The sequence below is a fragment of the Rattus norvegicus genome, chromosome 1 (genome assembly GCF_021556685.1).
Source record: "Rattus norvegicus strain SHRSP/BbbUtx chromosome 1, alternate assembly SHRSP_T2T, whole genome shotgun sequence".
In the NCBI taxonomy this organism is placed as follows: domain Eukaryota; kingdom Metazoa; phylum Chordata; class Mammalia; order Rodentia; family Muridae; genus Rattus; species Rattus norvegicus.
Window position 1 is genome coordinate 52664624 of NC_141534.1, and position 21562 is coordinate 52686185.

Consider the following 21562-nt stretch of genomic DNA (forward strand, 5'->3'; position numbering starts at 1 on the left):
AATGAATGAGACAGTGTAAAAAAAAAAGGGCACCCCTATGCCATCCCCTACCAGATTAGATAGTGTGTATCTAGTGTTGAGATTTTATCAAGTAGGTAGTTTGTAAGTCGTGCAGATATTTTGATGTACAAACTAGCAAAATGTGATTTATGAAATTGCAGTCATCTTGACTGAGAAATCAGTAGTAAATCAGCAGATTAACATCATTTTAAGGGGTATGTGTAGTAGAAAATAAACAAGAAAAAAAAGGAAAATGTTTGCTTTGCAGTTGTGGAGAGAGGGTAGGGTAGAGTCTTGCCACAACCCCACTAGCTACGTGAGCACTGCTTGTAAAGCTGACTAAGGATTAGTGTTTTTCACGGAAGGAAGTAGATGTTACTCTTCATGCTTCATCTTTTTGTCATGGAATGTTGTGAGGTTTTATAATTTTAGAGAAACTTTAACTAATTAGATTGTGTCTAAATAAGTAGAAGGGAATAAAAACATGTTGGGTGGTTTACAGGTTACTTGAGTATCACAGATTCTGAGCATTTATGAAGCTCCTAAGTGTCAGTGAGTGGTTGATGTTTTATGAGTGGGAGTTTTAGCTCAGAAGTGCTTACGACTTCAGAGTTGTTTTTAAGAAACTGTCTTTCTTAATCACTTGAATATTTAGTTGGAAGATAAATACACAATTTAGGAGTTACTGTAGTAGAAGTTTTAAATACTAATGGTTCTGAACTTGGATCCTTCTGAACCACTGCTGTAGCTTGAAAGTCATGTGGATGTTTGCAGAGTGTTTCAGCATTATGTCATATTTGACACAAGGGAATGTATACAACACAGCTGCTGTGAGTCATTCGTGTACATTATAAATGAACCCACCATTGTGTATATGTCCTGGCCAATATGGATAGAATCACCGCAAGTTGTTAGGATGTTAGTAGAGTCTCTGATTGTTAGGACTTAGGGAGCGAAAAGTTTTGAGCAGGAATTTGAAGGAAAAAAGTGGAAGTCTAAAGAATTGGATTCAGTTGAGCTATTCAGTGAGTTGTACTTATATGAGGCACTAATATAGAGAGATTAAATAAGAGACTTATCTCAAATCATAGAGTTATTGTAAGAACTAGAATCAGATTTTGTTCTGACTGGAGTATTGTATTTCAAATTGCTTATGCTATTCTGGCTAGAAAGGTAGTGACTTTCTTAGATTCAGTGATGAATTAGTTTGTAATCTGGAGGACTACAAGTGTGTTTTAGTTTTTTTTACATTCCTGTCAGCACTATCTTGTGCATATTTTTATACTATTATTAGAGATGTAAACCTTAAGACTGAAAAGTCAGGTGCAACACTCATCTTAGATATAACGTTCTTTGTAGGCTTAGAGTCATGGCCTGTGCAGCTTTAATTTGGGACCTAGCTTGTCCTCCCTTCATTTCCCACCCATGTGCTCAACACAAGTCCTTACTGAAGGTCCAGGTTCTAGGAGCTCAGACCCAGCGGCTGGCAGATACTCACAGAACTTTGACTTGCTCATTAAAGAATTGCTCAGGTTCTATAGAAATACAAGTGAAAAGGCTGGTGTGTCATATTAACTAACTGGATGATAGTGTGTAATAATGTTTGTTTTATTTGTAGGAATATTTTAATGCCATCCTAACTGAATTTTTCTAATCATTTATAGTTGGTTCTCTTTATTTTTCTAAGTTTGTTTATCTGGAAAATACAATTTCTTTATTCCTTGAACTATTACATTATGACAGTTTCTTACAATAGTAGATTATCCTAAGTGAGATCAGTGAATTTTGAAACTATCTTCAGAGAAGTTATTTTGCAGTAAGTGGCAGTTAACAATACATAAACACTCAGACTACAGAGGGCTTAACTCTAAATAGGCTCTGCATATCATCTCAAGGCTCAGGGAACGTCCCTGAGGTGGGGTGGGGTGGAAAGACGGTAAGGGCCTGGTGTGGTGATAACTTCAGGGGAACAGTTTTCTGACACAACAGAGCCCTTGCACATCTAAACTTGGAGCACTTGTGACACCTTAAGCCAGACAGAATCCCAGAATAGAGGGAGAACAGTGGAGCCAAATCCCATCACAAGTTAAGGACCTATTGGCATTCGGTAATGACCAGGGCAAGCCCCACTCCCAAGAAGTAGTTGGGTAACACATTGTATTCGATGTGTTAAAGAGAAAAAAACAAAGCCAAAAACAGAGAAGTTGGGTGGATAGGGAGATTGAATCCGGGAGGAAGAGGAAGAGGAGGAGGAAGAGTCTGTGTGTGTGTGTGTGTGTGTGTGTGTGTGTGTGTGTGTGTGTGTGTGTGTGAGAAAATATCAAAATGAGTTGAATGAAATTCTCATAGATAACATAGTATTATTTTAAAATACTAATTTTTCAAATATTGAACTCTAATGCAATAGCAAACTGCCCTACTCTTGAGATTGACTCCAGGGCCTTGCACATGCCATAAGCACCTTGCCACTCTACCACATCTCTAGCTCTCCTCTGTGTTGTGGTGCTGCTGTCCTTTCTTGATTATTTAGAATTGCTTTTGCATTTATAGCAGCAAACGTCATTCCCCCACCATCCATCTCCCATCTCAGTGCTGAGAATTTAACTAAAGGTTTCCATCATGGCTGACTTACATCCCCCCACCCTCCACTTTGTGTAGTGCCTATTTTTTCTTTCTTTCTCTTTTAGCTTGTCAGTCCTACTTAGAGATTTTCCACCTATATTATATGCAAACCAGATGTAGTTTATGATTTATTTTTAATAATGTAAGTGACTGTTAGTATGTGCACTTGAATATAGGTGTGCCTGGATGCTAGAGGTGTTTGATCCCCCAGGAGCTGGAGGTACATGGGCTTGTTAGATGCCTGTTGACTGTGCTGGGAACCCAACTCAGCTCCTGTAAGAAGAGTACATGTTGTTACCCACCGAGTCCCTGCCCCCAGGCCCTATGTGTGAATGAATATGCATGTGTATATTTTGTCTGCATTTGTGCTAGTATGCCATGTGTATGCTTGGTGCCTGAGGAGCTCAAGAATGGGGGTCAGTTTCCCTAAAACTGGAGTTAAAATTGTTAGCTCCTGTGTGGGTACTGGGAAATGGAACCTAAGTCCTTTCCAAGAGCTATAGGTACTCTTAACCATTAAACCATATCTCTAGCTGAATGGTTCTCAACCTTCCTAATACTGTGACCCTTAAAACAGTTCCTCATGTTATGGTGACCCTCAACAATAGAGTAGTGTATGTCACCTGTGTGCTGTTTTTTGTTTGTTTGTTTATTTAATCTACAGTACACTGTAGCTGTCTTCAGACAGACCAAAAGAGGGCACTGGATCCCATTACAGATGGTTGTGAGCCACCATGTGGTTGCTGGGATTTGAACTGAGATCTCTGGAAGAGCAGTCAATGCTTTTAACCACTGAGCCATCTCTCCAGCCTGTGTTTCATTTTAAAGGGATGATATTAGTGAATTTTTATTATGGTGGTATGCTTATGTCCTCGCAGAATGGGTTACTTTGTGAAGAAATTTAAATGATAATAAATTAATACCAACCAATACTTTTATTTAGGGACACGAACTAAAGAATATTTGTGTAATTTTAATTTAATTAAATATTAGGAGTATAGAGCGGTTAGGAAGATGTTGCAGTCTACTTTTAGCTAAATCTAGTATACTTTTTGATTCTATTTGCTGGTCATCAAAAAGGAAAATGTGTAATTCTTAGAATGGTTAAGATTTTTATAACTTAATTAAGAATACTTGGATTGTACCTTTTTCTTGTGGTTTTTACTGAACAAAATTGAGTTAAGTAAGTAGTTAGGAAAATTGTAATGCATTCATATTTGAGAGTTTCTTAATATGACTACTTTAAATTGTTTATTTGAAATACATAAGGTATTTACTGAAGTGGAAATTTTCTCCTTTTTCTTAAGGAGGCACTACTCTATAGAGTGGAGAGACAGTTATGTAGGGGTTAATCCAATTAATAATGAAATACCTTATTGTAGTGATGTATATTCCAGTGTGCAAGTCTATCTGCTGATAATATAGCTGAAACTCATTAAATATTTTATGGAAGAATCTATTTTCTTTGTACAGTTTGATTTATTAAAATGCAGTTTTCATGTTTTCCCAAAGTACATTTAATACCTAAGAATTATATAGATTTGGGGGGTAAAGGTCATTGATTTTTGGTTATCTTTGCTTTCTTCAATTCATATGTTTTTTGTTAACCCAGTGTGGTTTGTTTTCTGTTACCATCCCTTGAAACTCCTTTGATTAGTCCTACCTTAGTGGTCTAGTGGTCTAGTCCAAGGCACCATCCTTACTGCCTATTTGTTCCATAGTGTCTGATCACTGGCTTGCTTGCTACTTGTCTTCCTTTGCATCTCCTTTTGTGTTCTTATTAAGTGCTGTTTTTCCTCTTCCCCTCAGGGTTCATTCAGTTGTGTCAGTCCAGTCTACTGTTTTTGTTTTTTTGGTTTCTGTTTTTTCTTTCTCTTAATGGATTTAACTGCTAAATGTGTGCACCACACTCAGACTTTGGCTAAACTTGCTATGTATTTAGTCTGTGAGCATCTTGAGTGCATTAACGATATCTAAATCATTTCAATAAAGTGGTGTCCAGTTTAAATCTTACTGAGGCTCATTATTTATGAAGAATAAAAGAGCCTTTTGGTATTTTGTCTTATGTGTTTTTATGGCAGTTACATAACTAAAACTATCATTTAAAATGACTGGCCTCATTTTTAAGCTTGAAAATATTAGGTAAACTAAATCTATATGATTATGTTCAAAAGTCTACTCTGTAGTTAGTTTTGATAAGATGTGTACTTTGGCTAGTATAAATTTGATTTGTGATGGAAATGAAGGCTATCATCTTGTTAGCAGGCTCAATCCAGAAAATAATAGGATTGTCCCACAGCTCCTCAAGAGTTAACATTTTATCAATGAAGCACCCCTCTCCACTTTCCAGGATTAGCACGAATATTTTTTGTCTAACACATTTATAATTTTTATTTTTAACAGAAATTAGCAGAGTACGGAAAGACATGTACAATGACACATTAAATGGCAGTACAGAGAAAAGGAGTGCAGAATTGCCTGACGCGGTGGGACCCATTGTTCAGTTACAAGAGAAACTTTATGTGCCTGTAAAAGAATACCCTGATGTAAGTATATTCTGTTGTTTTGATTGTGGTTTCTGCTTCATATAATATGTGAAGAGATAACTTTTTAGTAGGTGTGTACGTATTATCAGCTGCTTTAAAAAATGGTGTATGAAATTAGAAATGAGAATAACTTTATATGGCTAATTAAATGTTTTCTCTTTAAAGTATATTTCCATTTAAGTTTTGCTATGTCACTTTGGGAAATAATCATGCTGAAAGCTTTGGAATTTCAAAAAGAGGTCAAGAATTGTGGGAGACTTTTGTCCTGAATCTTAAAGATGAAGTGCAACTCTGATAGTCTTCAATCTGACCACAGAATCCATAGCTTGAACCATGTCATTCTTTCTGTATGTGAGTGATGTTCATTCTGGTTGCTCCCAACTCTCAAGTTTTTAAGGATTCTTTTTTTTTTTCCCACATCTGGTTTTATTTTCATTTTTAAATATCATACACGAATATCCATGCTTTAGTTACAAGATTGTTTTCACTGAGAAGAGCAGTAAACTTTCTTCTTTTTCTCTCTGTGGGATTGTATTTGTCTTTCTGGTCTGATTGCTCTTTGCCCCCAAGTGTTAGTCAGTTGCTCAGCCAGTCTGTAGTATCTTGTTGGAAATAGTCTCTTCCTATACTTGGCTGATTTTGAAGTAAGTACCTCCAGGCTCTGCCTTTTGTTACAAAATTCTATATAATAAAAGTGATTGTATTTCTCTGCCTTCATCTTGAGTGATTTTTTTTTTTTCACCTCACTGTATCATACTGGCCTTCCTTTGGCTTTGAGAATAAGTCATATCTATTCCCAGCTTTAGGATCTTTATGTCACTTAGACACCATTCACTGTGACTGGATGCTGATTTTACTTACGCGTGGTTGAGTTTAAATATCACTTTGCAGAGGCTTTCCCTGACCAGTTATTCTAAAAGCCGTCTGGTTCTGTCTATCTCCACCCCTTCCCCAATTTGTACCCCATACTCTTCACATCTGTAGTACTGTTATCTGTGTTTTCTTTCTCTTTAGTACAATAATTCTCAACCTGTTGGTCATAGCCCTTTTGTAGGGTAGTGTGGGGTTCTGAATGACCCTTTCACACAGGGTTGCATACCAGATAATTGTCATTACAGTTCATAACAGTGGCAAAATTACAGCTATGAAGTAACAACAAAGATAATTTCATAGATAGGGATTATCACCGTATGAGGAACTGTGTTAAATGGTTGTAACATTAGGAGGGGTGAGAACACTGTCCTAGCAGAATATATATATATTCCCCCCCCCCCCCCCCCCCGCCCAGAGCTGGGGACCGAACCCAGGGCCTTGCGCTTGCTAGGCAAGCGCTCTACCACTGAGCTAAATCCCCAACCCTGTCTAGCAGAATATATTGATCATAAGACAAGAACCTTTGTTAATTCACTGCCATCATTTTGTTAGTCACCATGTGATACTGGCACATAATAGCCATCTACTTCTTACTGACTATAAAGGAAAAATAATAGCTATTGTATTTGAGAACACTTATTGGACACAAATGAAATAAAGAATGATTCTAATGTTAAGATGTTTTTTAGGTCTGCTAGTTGTTATTCAGATATTAGTTTGTAGATTGAGTATAAATGTCTTAAATTGAATTAATGAGGGATGGGTTTTTGGTATTTCACAACTTGGATTTTTTTAGTGCAGCTTTCTTTAGCTTATACATTTACTCTAGTCTTATAAGTAGTTTTAATTGCAAATATACAAACAGTTTAGAGTAATTTTGCCATAAGGCTTTATTGAATGATTGTGGGGCATTGCAGGCAGTTATATAAGATGGGACCTCCCCAAGCCTTGGAGAGAATATCAGTGACGGGGTTTTGTGGATCTCATCTGGAGAGCCTGGCTTTCAAATTCTTGAAGCCATCCAAAGTTAATCTTTGGCCTTTGCATGAATGTGCATGTGTACATGCATGTGCATGTGTACACATGTGCATACATACTGATGTTCCCAATAAGAATTAACTAGTCTCTAATTATTCTATTTTTCAGATACAGAACATCTTTTATGTTTTTCAGAGCTAGTTGACATTTTAATTGTATAATCATCAGTGCCCAGAATGCTGCCTCATATAAATACATAGTGCAAAGCAGTAGAAGTAAAAACCCAGAACTCATTCATCAATTAAAAAACTTTTAAAAATTTTATTTTTATATGTAAAGCTGTGCTTACAGGCATGTGTGTAAACTACAAGCATGCAATACTTGTGGAGGCCAGACGAGAACTTTGAATCCCTTGAGCTTGTGTGGTTGGTTGCAGTTGTACTTATGTAGACCCCATCTGCAGGGACTAGTGCGCGCATGATCTGTGGAAATCATTCCAGCCAGTGTTAGAGTCTGTCTTGTGTGGGGACTAGTGATGGCAAGCAACCCTTTCTTGTGCCTGTTCAACAAGAGATTTCTGTCTTCTGTAGAAGGGACTATACTTAAGATTTTTGCTTGTTTATTTTGAAGGAAAGATTTTTTTGTTACTTATTGTTTTGTATTATGTTCTGAACATTGTGTTCTGGATATTAATTTTTTATCTGTGGACTAGTTGCAGGTATTGCTTCTTAATTTGTGGTTTGCTTAATGATTTGTTTCCTGTGTGTAAGTTTATTTTATTTTACTTTGTTAACCCCATTTAGGGTTGATTTTTGGTTGCTTGCTTCTCTCCCCTTCCCCCCACATTATATGTAAAAATCATGGCCAATATCAGAACTTACTTACTTTTTATTTCCCTATTATATACACATATATATGTAGGTAATACACATATGTATGTAGGTAGGGGCAGATGTACGTTGTGTGTACATGCATGTGGAGGGCAGAGGTTATATCCTATGTCTTCCTTGATTGTTCACTACCTATTGAGGCATGGCCTCTCATTTGAATCCAGAGGTTGTGGATTTAGCTAGACATGAGCACATCAAACTCAAGAGACCTATGTCTGCTGGCCAGTTGCTAGATCACAGTTGGAGTAATAAATCCATCTAGTTTCGAAAAAGGCTTTTGCAATCCTCCCTCATACATTCTGAGCAAATAATTTACATGCTGAACCATCTATCTACCTCTCAGGGAACTTTAAAACCTTACAATTTCAATTCAAGTATTTACTTCTGACTTGAACTTTAATTTTTGTGTGTGGTGTAAGATGAAGATCCAGCTTCTTTATTTTGGATGTGGAAATCCAGGTTATCGGTGTGTGCACTCAGACTGGTTAGTGAGGAATTTTCTTTGATATCTTGTTGTATGTAGATGCTTGACATTCTTACGCTAGTTATATTATTTAACCGTTTATACTTGTGTTATTTCTGAGCTTTATTAGTCCTCATGATTTTTTAAAAAGTCAAGTTTTTCAAAGTACTTTTTCTGTTTCTATGAAAAGTAGAGTTGGGATTTTGTATAGGGATGTCATGGACTCTGTAGACCACTCTGGTTAGTGGGCACATTTTACCAGTGTACACACTTGGACTCATTAGGATGTGATAGCATTCTTTTTGATGATATGTGGAATCACTTTCTTAAATATTTTTCTCTTTGTATGTGTTTTTAATTTGATGTAATGTGTATGAGTGTTCATTTTATTCACACACAAGCGCACGCGCGCACACACACACACACACACACACACACACACACACACACACTTGTGTACCACATGCTGCCTAGAGGAGGTCTTAAGAAAGTGTCAGCTTTCACTAGAACTGGTGTTACAGATGGTTATGAACTGCTATGTGGATGATGCTGGGAACTGAACCCAGGTCCTCTGAAGAGCAGCAACAAATGCTCTTAAGCACCGAGTCATGTTTCCAGCCTTTACTTTTTCTGGCTATTTATTGTTAATGCAGAGACAAGAAAACGGATTTTCTTTTTTTGTATGCAGTTTTATATTCTTCAACTTTTGGATTTAGTTTAAAGTTTATTTATTTTTTTAATAAAATCTTTAAAAAGTTTCCAATAGAGAGAAGATCATATTCTTTGCAAAAGAGACATTTTAATTTATGCTTCCCCCACACGAATTAGATACTTTAAATTTCATTCTCTTGGCCTAATTAGTCTGGCTGGGTCTTCTAGTGAAATGGTGAGAATGGGCATCTTTGAGTTGTCCCTAGTTTTAAAAGAGAAAACTTCAGATTTTTTATCCATTGAATGTCATAGTGCTTGGAATTTTTTGCATCTTTCTTCATCAAAGATAACTAGTTTGAAAGTTTTGCATTTTTATGTGTTCTTATCTAGCTTTGGTGTGGAGTAATGTTCTTAAAGTAAAAACTTGAAGGAGTGCTTTTTGTTTAGTTTTGTAGAAAAGTTTGGGACAGATTAGTTCAATTCTTTGAATATTTGGAATTTTGTATGGTCATTATGCTTTTCTTTATTGGAGAGTTTTGAATCGCTCTGTAATCTTGTTCTTTGTCTAGATTATTCATAGTAGTCTTTCATTTCTCCCAACTGTTTCTTGCTTCACTTGTCTCCTTTGGAGGTTTGATTCTCCGGTGTAAAGGTTTGTCAGATTTATTACACTTGATCTTAGGCAAAAGGCCAAGAAGTGATATCAAATCTATTAAGCCTTTGAAAAGTAACTTCTTAAATCTTTTCAGACCCTATTTTATTTATTTCTATGTTCTTTGCTTTTTTATATTTAGACCTGTGGCACCAACTGTTTCAAGTGGTCTCTTACTTATTTTATAAAGAATTAAAATCTCACAAATTTCTTTCCTATGAGAATGACATCAGCTTCATTTTTTGTTGGCAATACTTATCAATTTTTTCTTCCTCTGATTTCAGCTGTTTGGAGTATTTTTGAATGTTTGCTTACGTTTGACTCTGTTAAGTTTATCTAATCTGAAGATCTGTAAAATGCAAAAGATTCCTCCCCCACCCCATGGGGGGGATGAAGGGAGTGGCTTAATTGATACTTGAAACTTTCTGGATTTTTGTGTTTTCAAGTTAGGGATACTCTCCCTGTTTACAGTTTTTTATTGTCTGAAAATATGTTTGCTCTGTGTGTGTGTATGTGTGTGTGTGTGCGTGCGTGTGCGTGCGTGCGTGCGTGTGTGTGCGTGCTGCGTGCGTGTGTGTGTGTGCGTGCATGTCTGTGTGTGTGTGAACTTAGGTGACTGCTTCTAACTTCAGAAATTACCTACAAGATTATCATACAGCTTTGCTAAGAGCTGTGAGAGGAACAAGCAAAATTGTTGAGAGGAGGGAAGACAAACCTGTCTGCAGGGTTCAAGAACCCTCCGGGGGTCACAGAGAGAAACTTGTGTCTATTACTGTGGGATCAATGGAGAGAGGGGCCGCGAGTTTCGGGTAGTAAGGTAGTAAGTATGACAGGAAGAAAACTTAGAAGTACCGACAACACTTTGAACTTAGGTTTGAATAAAGGCGCAACAGCAAAAACAATGCTTAAGAAGCTTGTAAGGCTTGTGTGTGTTTTCTAACACACGCTGTAATAGATAATCTCATCCTTGTAGACTTAATTTTATTTTCTAACCTACATAATTTGCTTCTAAAAAGACCTGTCTTGCCCAAGTCTGTTTTAAATGGTTTCAGTATTTTACTGAGTGAAGATTTGTCTTAATTTAGGATATCTTAATTCATAAGCCAATGTAAAGTCTTGTTCTTAAGCCCGGCATGTCGATGCACACCCTTAGTCCAGGCAGTTGATTGGCAGAGGCAGGTGGACCTTTGACTTTGAGTCCACCCTCGTCTATTGAGTGAATTCTAGGACAGCCAGGGATATGAAGAGAAATCCTGTCTTTTCTTTTAAATCTTTTTAACTGCTTAGTAGTTTTTCTTTGTAGTAGGAGTTAGTTTTAGTGTCTTTACTTAAATAGTTTGGTAAGAAGCCTTTTAGTACATAGTACTTGGAGTCATAGGACATAAAACACAAATGTTTACAAATGACCAATATATCCAATATATGAATGGTTTATTAAATGCTTATGTTGTATAAAGTAGCCCTTTCTCCAGGAGTCTTTAGCTACTAATTCAGAATTAACATGAATCTATAAATGAGATAAGACATACTCACTTCCCTGTACCCTCAAAACATTTTGATATATTTATTTAGAAATTTTTGGCTAAAAAATTTAATCCAGGTAAATACTTACCCAAAATAAGCTCCATTGTTGTCTAGATTAGAGGTGACCCGGTTTTGTCTTCTTTGATAAGTACATATACATGCATTCTTTTGATTGCAATAAGTACATATACATGCATTCTTTTGATTGGGTATGTTTAATTTCTGCTGCTGATTATATGGCATAAAATGTAAGGATTTGTAAAATATCTAGTTAAAATTATAGAAATGGTAGATAATGGGAATATAGCCTAGTAGTAGAGTGCTTGCCTATCATGTGTGAAGATCTTGGTTTAATTTCCAGCAGTGCTAAGATCATACCAGTGTTGATAATAATAAACAGGCTAGATATTTATAAAAAACGACTTTTATATAAAATAAACATCTTTTTAATTTTTTTTAAAGTACGTGTCTATGGAAATTGGGGTGTGAGCACATGTTGTGAGTGCAGGTGACCTCAGATTACAGAAAAGAATGTCTGAGTTCCTGTTGCTGGAATTAGATAGTTTTGAGTAGCCAGACCTTGGTGCTAAGAACCAGACTCAGGTACTGAAAGAGCTTTATTTGCTCCTAATTGCTGAGCTGTCTCTGCAGCCCCCAGATTATCTCTTGTACAAAAAAGCCACCCAAAATTTACATCTACTTTTATAACTTTCAAATCTAAAAATTTATAACTTTTTAGTTCCAGAATTTTAAGCAGAGATTACAGTCTAGTGATTCTTAAAAGTGATACTGAGATGAGATGCTTTTGGAATTTCAGTTTATAATCAGTCATTTATTTGGATAATGTCTCACAAGGAGGCTTTATTTTTAATTGTACTCTTTTAAGGAAGTTTCTGGAGTTTTCAGTTTATAGTTTGTCACCTCAGAAAAATCTTATATTTATTTAAAATGTAGTGAGCAAAAATATGATTATTAAACCTTTAGAAACTAACATGCCACTTGGTAGAAATATAATTGGTGAGCTGGAGCAAAGGTCTGTAGTTAAACAGTAAGGTTAATGAGTATCTTTTTCTTTCTTTTTTTTTTCTCTTCTCTTTTCTGTCTGTTGGCTTTTCAAGTTGCACTTGGCTGAGACTGAAATGATTTTCTTTGAAAGCATTTTGACATTGTTTTAATTGAATGAAGCTGCAGAACTGACATGATAAATCAATACAGAACAAGTTTTAATGTAAGGCATAGCACATTAACCTGGAAATTGGTTGCAATAGACAAAGCAGCTGCTATGATTAAATTTTTTTCATTCCTGCTTAAAACATTTTGGGAAGGATGACCTTGACAATTCCAATTGCATTAGAATACTGATGGTATGCACTTTAGCATACTTATGGTATGCACATTAACATACTTGAACTATTTGTTGGTTCATGAGTACAGTAGTAGTTGGTTTTTTTAGGATTAAGAAAATTGTATTTGTTATGGACTCAATATTTCTGTTTTATCTGTTTTAACGATAATTTTAAAGTTAAGTAATAATTGTACGAATTAACTTTTTCTCTATAGTCTTATAGCTGTATTTATAGCAAAAGATACTTATGTCAGAAGAGTAGGATATGCATTTGTTCAGTGGACAAATAGTGGGGTAGACCAACTGTCTTGATAAATGATGTGTGTCAAACTTCCTTAACTCAACATGCTAGAATAAAATGTCTTTATAAGGGCTGGGAAGATGGCTAAGTAGGTAAGATGTCTCTTGTACAAGTATAAGGACCCAGGTTTGAACCCCCAGTACCATGTACAGTTGTGGCAAAACCTCATATCTTTAATCCCAGAACCTCTTCTACATGGAGGTAGGAGACAGAGACAAAGAGTATTTGGTACTCACAGGACAACTCTCCTGGTATACATGGTTACAAACAGCAAAGAGATACCTGTCTTAATTTGGAAGATAACTTACACCCAAAGTTGTCATCTGGCTTTTATATTTGACACTTTTATGCACACATATGATGTGCCTGTACACAAATATCCCCCTATCCCCACACATTTATGCACTCAGACAGATAAAGCATGTTTCTTTCATCATACATTTTCAGACTGTTTTCCTATGTTTGATAAATAATTTTTTTTAAAAAATGAAAACTTTTAAAGAACTTGAAAAATTAAAAAAATGCATATCAAATTTAGCCAGAACCAAAGTATATATCTCAGTAAACTTCTTGTATACAGCTAGAAAGCCATGGAGCACATTGGATTTAACACTTTCACACGATTGGGTCAAAGATATGGTTAGAGTACAGCTGTCATTGAGGAATAGCTGGCAGGACTGCTGGTTTTGAAAAGGGCCTATGCAGACCTTTGAGCAAGGAAACTTGCTTCTTTTTCTTCAATTACTCACATCTGTTTCATTACTTATTCTTAGCAGCTCTTGAATACATGAGCTCTTGAATACATGATCTGTTAATCCAGTTTGAAATTGTAAGGCCTGTTCCATTGAGACACACTACAGCTAAGCACGGTGTGTGATGAAGTACGAAGGTGACTGTCTCTGTCCAGGCTGTTTTAGAGGGACAGGCATGGGAATATATAACTAACAAAAATGAGGGGCTTGTAGATGCTGGAAGGGCTTTCTGGGGTTAAACACGGGGCTGCATATGACTGATTTTTCTTGTGATGTTTCTTCTCTCCTCCGCACTACTCTGTGAAGTTAATTCTGAATCTGTTCAGAAAAGGGACAATATATAAAAAGTTATCCAGAACCACAGGTATTCAGTGCCTACTGAGAGAGAAGAGAAGCACTCTTTCCTAGGGATGTTCTCCTTAATGGCTCATGTTGAATGGTCAGCCCTGAAAAAGTACATACATGTGAGCACTGAATGGAGACAGCATAGAGAGGGAGAAGGAGAGAGAGAGAGAGAGAGAGAGAGAGAGAGAGAGAGAGAGAGAGAGAGAGAAGAATATATTAAGGGAAAAGCCATGAGTTTGAGAGTAGGGGCACACAGGACTTGGGGTGATGATATATTCCTGAATTTAAGATGTAAAAGTTTCAGGTGATTTTAAAGCATGCAACTTCAAGGAGAGTCAACAGGTATGTAGCTTATAGAAATGCTAATAGGAAAAAGAAAACAAATAGATATCCTGGTGTGTTAATTTCCCCCTGCTATGAGAAAGGGAGGCAGGGCAGAAAAGAAAAAGGAACACAGAAAGGTATGATATATAGAAAGTATATATTAGTAAGAAGTAGATAAAAGTCATGTAGTGCAAATGGGATCAGTTAAAACAGAAAAATTGATAGATTGAAAACATTTATTTTGATATTGCTTATAGGAATTTAATTAAAATACAAAGAAAGGTTAAAAGTAATATAGTCAAATATACAGTATGAAGTCAAGCAAAATTTTTGTGTCCATATTAATAGTAATGTAAGATTAGTGGCAGAAAGCTATTAAAGGAAAATGAAAAAGCCTATTTCATAATATAGATTTTGACATTTGTACGTGTCAAATAACTTTTAAAGGCAGAAAACCAAAATAAAAGGACAAGAAAACTTAAGTATAGGTCAGTGAGAGAATACTTGCTAGCATAGCTGAGGCCCCAACTGCATCTCCAGCACAAGAACAAGCAACAGGCCTAGTCATCACCTCATCTTTAATCACCCACTTAATATTTGTAAAAGTTTGACTGGGAACAATTATGGAGATGGCTTAGTGGGTAAAGGGCTCACAAAAGCATAAGGATCTGAGTTTGACTCTCCATTTTCCGCATAAAAGCCACATGTGGTAGCAGTTAGACTGGGATGGTCAGATTCTAACCCAGCAGCCTAGGTGAATGTGAGCTTGGGATTCAGTAAGTTACCATGTCTGAGGAAATAAGGTAGAGAGCAATAGAGGACACCTCCCTATGTTCCGCACATGTGCATGCATAGATGAGTGCACGCGCGTGCGCACATACACACACCACACGCCACACACACACACACACACACACACACACACACACCCACCGAGTTTATTTTTAATTGACTCTATCATGTGTTGAAAAGCATTTCTGAACAAATATTCAAAGTTGATAATTTATATAGTTTTTGTTGATGTTTCTTGTTTTTTTGTCTATAGCATAGGAACCTAGAAATCGAATCAAAGATAATTGGGAAATTCTTACATCCTTGAAATAAAAAGCCATTATATATTTTGTAGCTATCAATTTACTTACCGTGACTTGAATGATAATGAAAATACTTCATAAGCCAGCCTAGATCTATATGTATATCACGAGGAGGGGGCAGGAAGCCTGCAATATGGAAGTATCCATTTCAGGTTTGGAAAACCAGCGGATTAAACCTTTCAGGAGGAGAAGAGGGAATTAAAAGCTAAGAGTAGATATCAGTTAAAAAAGGAATGTATGAAATGAAGTGAACCAAAATGTCATTTTAATAAGCCAACCCAAAAATGGCAGTTTCAACAAGCTGTTTACTGAACAAACCTTATGATTGAGTTCATTAAAGCAACTGTAGTTGTGACTGTGGTTCTTAAGGTAAACACTTTGGTCTTCTAACATCTAACATAGCATTTCTATTATATATTGTTCTTTAAAAAGCAAGTCACAACGTTATTCTAGATTCTAGAAGTTAACACATTTATATTGCAAATAAAAAGAAAATGATGAGGTTAGAGGATTGTAGACTTTTAAAAAATGGATCTACTCCAAGAAGCAAAATTAACATCAAAATTAACAGCTGATGTCCTGGGAGAATAGATAACTAATCAGGGATGAAAACCCTCACCATCGGGCTTCAGAGATGGCTTAGTGGTTGAGAGCCTGAGCGGTTCACAGCCAACCATAACTACAGGTCTAGGGGACCAGACACCCTCTTTTGTCTTTCCTTGCACCAGTCCTGAACATGGTGTACAGAAACATGTAGGCAAACTCTCATACACACTGAAATAGAAATTTAAAAAAGAATGCCTTATCATTGTAGATTGATAAATACTTAAAAAGATAAGTCTGAATGTTTAGGCGGCTAGAGACACATTTCTAAGAATGACAACTACAGTATATCAAAATTGATAACACTAAGGTATACAAACATTGAGGTTAATAAAACTGAATCCATTACCAGTGAGTTCTAAAGGGAATTTAATGAGAAATAGCACTAGTTTCATATAAGCTCATCCAGAGTTGGAAACATTACAGCATGTTTGGAAGTCAGAATAACCTTACTGTCCAAACCTGATATCTTAATTATGACAGAAGAAAATTATAAACAAGTTCCATTCCTGAATTTATTTTAACTTTTAAAAGAATTCTATTCATTTTTATTTTTATGTGTATGAATGTTTTTCCCCCATGTATGTCTGTGTACCGCATGCATTTCTGGTGCTTAGGAAAACCACAAAGAGGGCTTTGGATTCCCTGGGACTGGAATTACAGACAATTGTGAGCTGCCATATGGATGCAGAAAATTGTACCTAGGTCTTTTGGAAGAACAGCCAATGCCAACTGCTGAGCCAGTGCTCTTGTCTCAGTCTCCGTCTCCCTCCCTTTCTCCCTCCCTCTTGCCTTTTCCCACTTTTCTTCCTCCCTCTCCCTCTCTTAAAATAAACCACTGAAATGTTGGGAAACTGCATCTAGTAGGGTATAAAAAAGGAAAAATGCATAATGACCAAGTTGAGTTCATTTCAGGAGTATAAGGTTGGTTTAACATTTTAAAAATTAGTTATAAAGGGGTTGGGGATTTAGCTCAGTGGTAGAGCGCTTGCGTAGAGAGCGCAAGGCCCTGGGTTCGGTCCTCCACTCCGGAGGGGGGGAAAATTAGTTATAGCCCTCCATGATCTGTATGGTTAGCTTACCTAGAACTTTGTCAGCCTTGTTCTTTTAAGCTAGTAGCAAGTTGAGAATGATGCACATTTGTGAACTCAAGGTGTGCTGTGTGAGTAGTAAAGAAAAATATGTAGTTGGACAAGAAAGCATATGACGTGATTTGCAAGTGACAATGCTACTTACATAACCACCACATAGAACCCCTTCCCCCAGAACAATTATAAAATTCAATAATCAAGAAGGAGCATTGCTGGGTAAAAGGTTGATAACAAAAACTAATTATGTATTCACATACTGGAAATAGCTAATTTCTAAAAAACTTGCAAGCATATAGGAAAACTTAATGTTTTAGGAATAGCTTAAAATAATAAAGGCACAATGATCAAACCTTTTACATTCTTGAGAGAGATGTAATATGACCTAACTAAATGAATAATTTAGGCCATTATTCATGGTTTTGAAGTTCCGGTGGGGTTGGTCTCAATGCATACTCTGGAGGGTATATAAAATATTAATGAAATACATGCAGGAAGATGGCAAGGAATAGCTAAAATACTCTTGACTACACCCACCAATTAATCTAGAATGCTATAGCAAGAATAAATAGATTAATGGAACAGAATGCCCCAAACACTGACCTATGTGTACTTGTGTACAGCTCATGGCATGCTCTGAGAAGTGTGTTGTCCGACATTTGTTGTTAGAACAGCACACAAGATACTATAGACCTAAATGATACAGGTTGGTCACTCATGAGATGTGGAAAATTTAAGATGTATAAGTGAGGCTGATCAGGTATAACATTGCATGCTGTTCACAGCAAAGTAGTTTTTACCAGTGAGTAGATGTATGCCTTTCCTAGTGACCTTTAAAATTGTGTAAATTTAAATAGCAGGAGTTTCTGTTAAAAGCTGCTGAAGTTTTGCTTGTACAATTACTTTTGTCACTTTTTTTTCATAGAAAGTTTAGATTTCTTGCCTAAACTTGTAGAACTATAAGTTAAAGTAGGAATGGAAAAAAAGAAAGTCAAATAAGGATGTATAAGATTGTTTAAGGAATGCCATTTTTAAAAGTATGCTCAAAAGAGTTGTATAAGTAGCACAGGGTAGAATCCTAGTTTGAGTGTTCATGTACTAGCAGCAATGTGAAACTGTCACTTACACACTTGTGTCTGGAGACAGAATTTTTCTTGCAGGATTCTTTCCCAGCTATCCTTGTTAAAGGATTTATATTTTGTAGAAAGGATTCATGGTGTGCATGGTATCCAGTGTTGTGTTAATTCTTTACTCTGGCTGAGATTCTGTGTTGATGAAGAACTCAATAAATGACTTTCTTTAGCTAGATCATTCTTTACAGTTTATTAATACATATGAAAATTCCGTGTAAAACAATGATTTACATTCACCTGGCAAGAAATTAATGAGTTGTAGGTTTTAATTCTTGGTTCATGTTTAAAGGAGACAGATGCATATGTATGCTTTCAGATAACTTTGACATAACTTTCAGCACGTGAGTAATTTATATTATCTTTCCCTACAGTTTAATTTTGTTGGGAGAATCCTTGGACCTAGAGGACTTACAGCTAAACAACTTGAAGCAGAAACAGGATGTAAAATAATGGTCCGAGGCAAAGGCTCCATGAGGGATAAAAAGAAGGTAAGTCCTTGATAATAGGCATGTCTTCCTGTGAGTGAGTGACTTGCTTTTTTTTTTTTTTTTTTTTTTCCCTGTTAGCAGTTGTCTTAGTTAGGTTTCTACTGCTGTGAGGAAACACCATGAGCAAATAGCAAGTTAGGGACAGGGTCCCTTACAGAGCAGGGACCTGGAGGGAAGCTGATGCAGAGGTTATGACGGTGTGTTGCTTCTCATGGTTTGCTCAGCCTGCTAAGAAAATCCAGAGCCACCTGCTCAGGGATGGCACCACCCGCTATTGGTTGGGCCCTCCATCATTGATCACTAATTGAGAAAATTCCTTACAACTGGACCTCATGGAGGCATTACCTCAACTGAAGCTCCTTCCTCTCTGATGACAAGCTTGTGTCAAATTGACACACAAAATTAGCTAGTACAATAGTCAAGTTCCACATCTTGTAGATGTTGGGCATAATCCAAAATCCTTAAGATTTTAAGTAAGAATTTTGGAACCATTTTAAGACATTATCATGTTTTGGTGGGTTTTTTTTTTTTGGTTTTTTGGTTTTTTTTTGTTTTTTGTTGTTATGTTTTGTTTTTGTTTTTTGTTGTTGTTGCTTATTATAATTCAAGAACTTTGTCACTACAACATGATAACATGCTTTGCCACTTATAACTTAGAACCACCTATAAGAATTTGACTACTGTATTTTATGTAAAAATATGGCACTAAAACTTGGGGGGTAAGGCAGTGGTATTTTGTTTTTGTGATAGAGCCCCAGGGCCTTGATTTATGCTGACTGCATAAGCACTCTACCACAGAGGTCATCAGCAGTTTTTAGATGGGATCCCACATCCCCAGCAGCATCCCCTCCACACATTAAAAAAAAAATTTTTTTTTTTGAGAAAATACCTTGTTATTTAAGCTTTTTATCATTGTATCTCACTTTCTGGAGGAGGGTTGTAGACATAACATTGTGTTCAGATCCTAAAGTATTTATTTTGATAAACCCTAAATGAGATTGACCAGATGAGTTGGGGCAGTTAGTTTTAGCAATATTTTTTCTTGACTAAAGATGGTTTTCTAGAAATCTTATTTTAGTAAATGAATCTGCTTCTATGTTTAGCTCCTAAAACCACTTCTACTTTATTATTATTATTATTATTGTTACTATTACTACTGCTACTGTTAATAGTGATTGTGTGTTGTGTGTTCAAGAGAGGGAGAGAAAGGAGAGAAAGGGTGGGGATTGTTCTGTCAGTCTCGTCAGTCAGTTGATGCTGAACTATTTGCTTTAAATATTGTTGTTAGGAAGAGTTTATTTGCCTTTCATCCGGAATATTATATAATGTAGATTGTTGAGAATTATCTGTCTTTGAAAAAAAAAAGATTTTAAGTCCTGTGAGTTTACTACTATTTATTAAAAACGCTTTTTAAAAAAGTTATCAGATGGTAAATCTGGGGTCAGTTTATGTTAGGAGAATTTGTGGATTTTTCAGAAAGAAAACCTCCCACCAACATTTTGTGACTTGGTTGTGGTGATGGTGTCATCTGAACTTCAGAATCTGACTGCAACTGCCCCGCTGTTGAGCACAGAGAATGGGCAGCTAGGAGATTTGCAGCAAAGGCTTTGCTCATATCTTTAAATAGTGCCTTTTATATAGTTAGAAAATATTTTGTGGGAATTATGTTTTTCCTAGAACGTCTTTAGATGTATTTAAATTTTTTTAAATAAAAATTTTAAACAAACATTCAGAATTAGGTGTGTTGTAATCTTCTGAAATTGGCTTTCGTGAGTGAGTGACTGTAGGTTAGTGACATTGGCCTTGAACAGTACTGATGTAGTTTACTAACGAACATTGAATGCAAAGTTTTGACAATTTAAGACACACTGATTTTCACCAAAAAAGTGGTTTATGTCCACTAGTTAAATTATTTTTTAAAGAAAAATACTGCTGCTTCTTTTTAAGTTGCTATTAATTTGAGTTGACCTCATTAATCTAACTGTGGTCATACAATACTCAACAGATGAGAATTAGAAATTGGAATTGTGTTTTAGACATGAGTAAAGAATATTTTCTCTTGTCTTGGCAGAATGATAAAGAGTGAGCATTACTCAGATTGCTTAGGTTAGCGTCTTGATTCTGCTGTATAGCATTGTAGTGAGGGTTACATGAATTTTAAGTGCAAAGTACTTAGACCAAGGAGATGGATATTAGCAAGTACTCAGATAAAGGATAATGACAGTTTATTTTGTTTTAAACTACAGGCTAAAGGCAGTGATGAGAATATTTACTGTTGCTCGTCACTTCTGAGTATCCCGTGTCATTGTAGGGTTCTCTCTATTGGCAGTTTCTAATTCTTAACCTTACTAGTAAAGACAGTTCCCACACTTTACTTTCTTCTTTTGTTTGTTGAGTTATGAAACTTGAGATTATACATGCTATATGTGTGTGCATATGTGTTATATATAATATATAACACATGTGCCATACATATACAGAATATACATACATATACATTATATTCATATAGAAAACAATAGTAAAATAAATGAAAATACCTGAAAATGAATTGGGCTGCAGAATACATTTTCAGTGTTGTTAAAATGTTATAGATGAACCTGTTAACTTGAATTACTTCTGTGTGACTAATATTTTCATTTTTTCAAAGCTCACCATTTTTATTGACAGCTCTTTTTTTAAAATTAATCATTCCATTCATTTATATCTCAAATGGTATCCTACTCCTGGTTACCCCGACTAATATTCTTTTATGTCTTCTTTCATTGTGCTCTGCCTTATGTATTGTGTCAGGGTCTTTCGTCTGAACTCTCCACCTTACATATTGATTCGTGCTCTTCCATTGGTTGGTGGAAGCTAGTACACTTAGTTACTTGAACAGCTCCAGAGA

At 36.0% G+C, this 21562-nt stretch overlaps 1 protein-coding gene across 15 annotated transcripts in view; it reads left to right on the plus strand.

Moving 5' to 3' along the window:
• The window catches only part of Qki (QKI, KH domain containing RNA binding), a 111994-nt gene that overhangs the window by 31408 nt on the left and 59024 nt on the right, over positions 1–21562 (plus strand). For all 15 annotated transcript variants that reach the window (XR_015635258.1, XR_015635259.1, XM_087581110.1 and 12 more), the window contains 2 exon segments: positions 5026–5168; positions 18556–18672. Coding sequence is in view for 13 of the 15 variants with exons in the window: in XM_087581110.1 (XP_087437236.1) it covers positions 5026–5168; positions 18556–18672 (260 nt within the window). In the remaining 2 variants the exon portion in view is untranslated.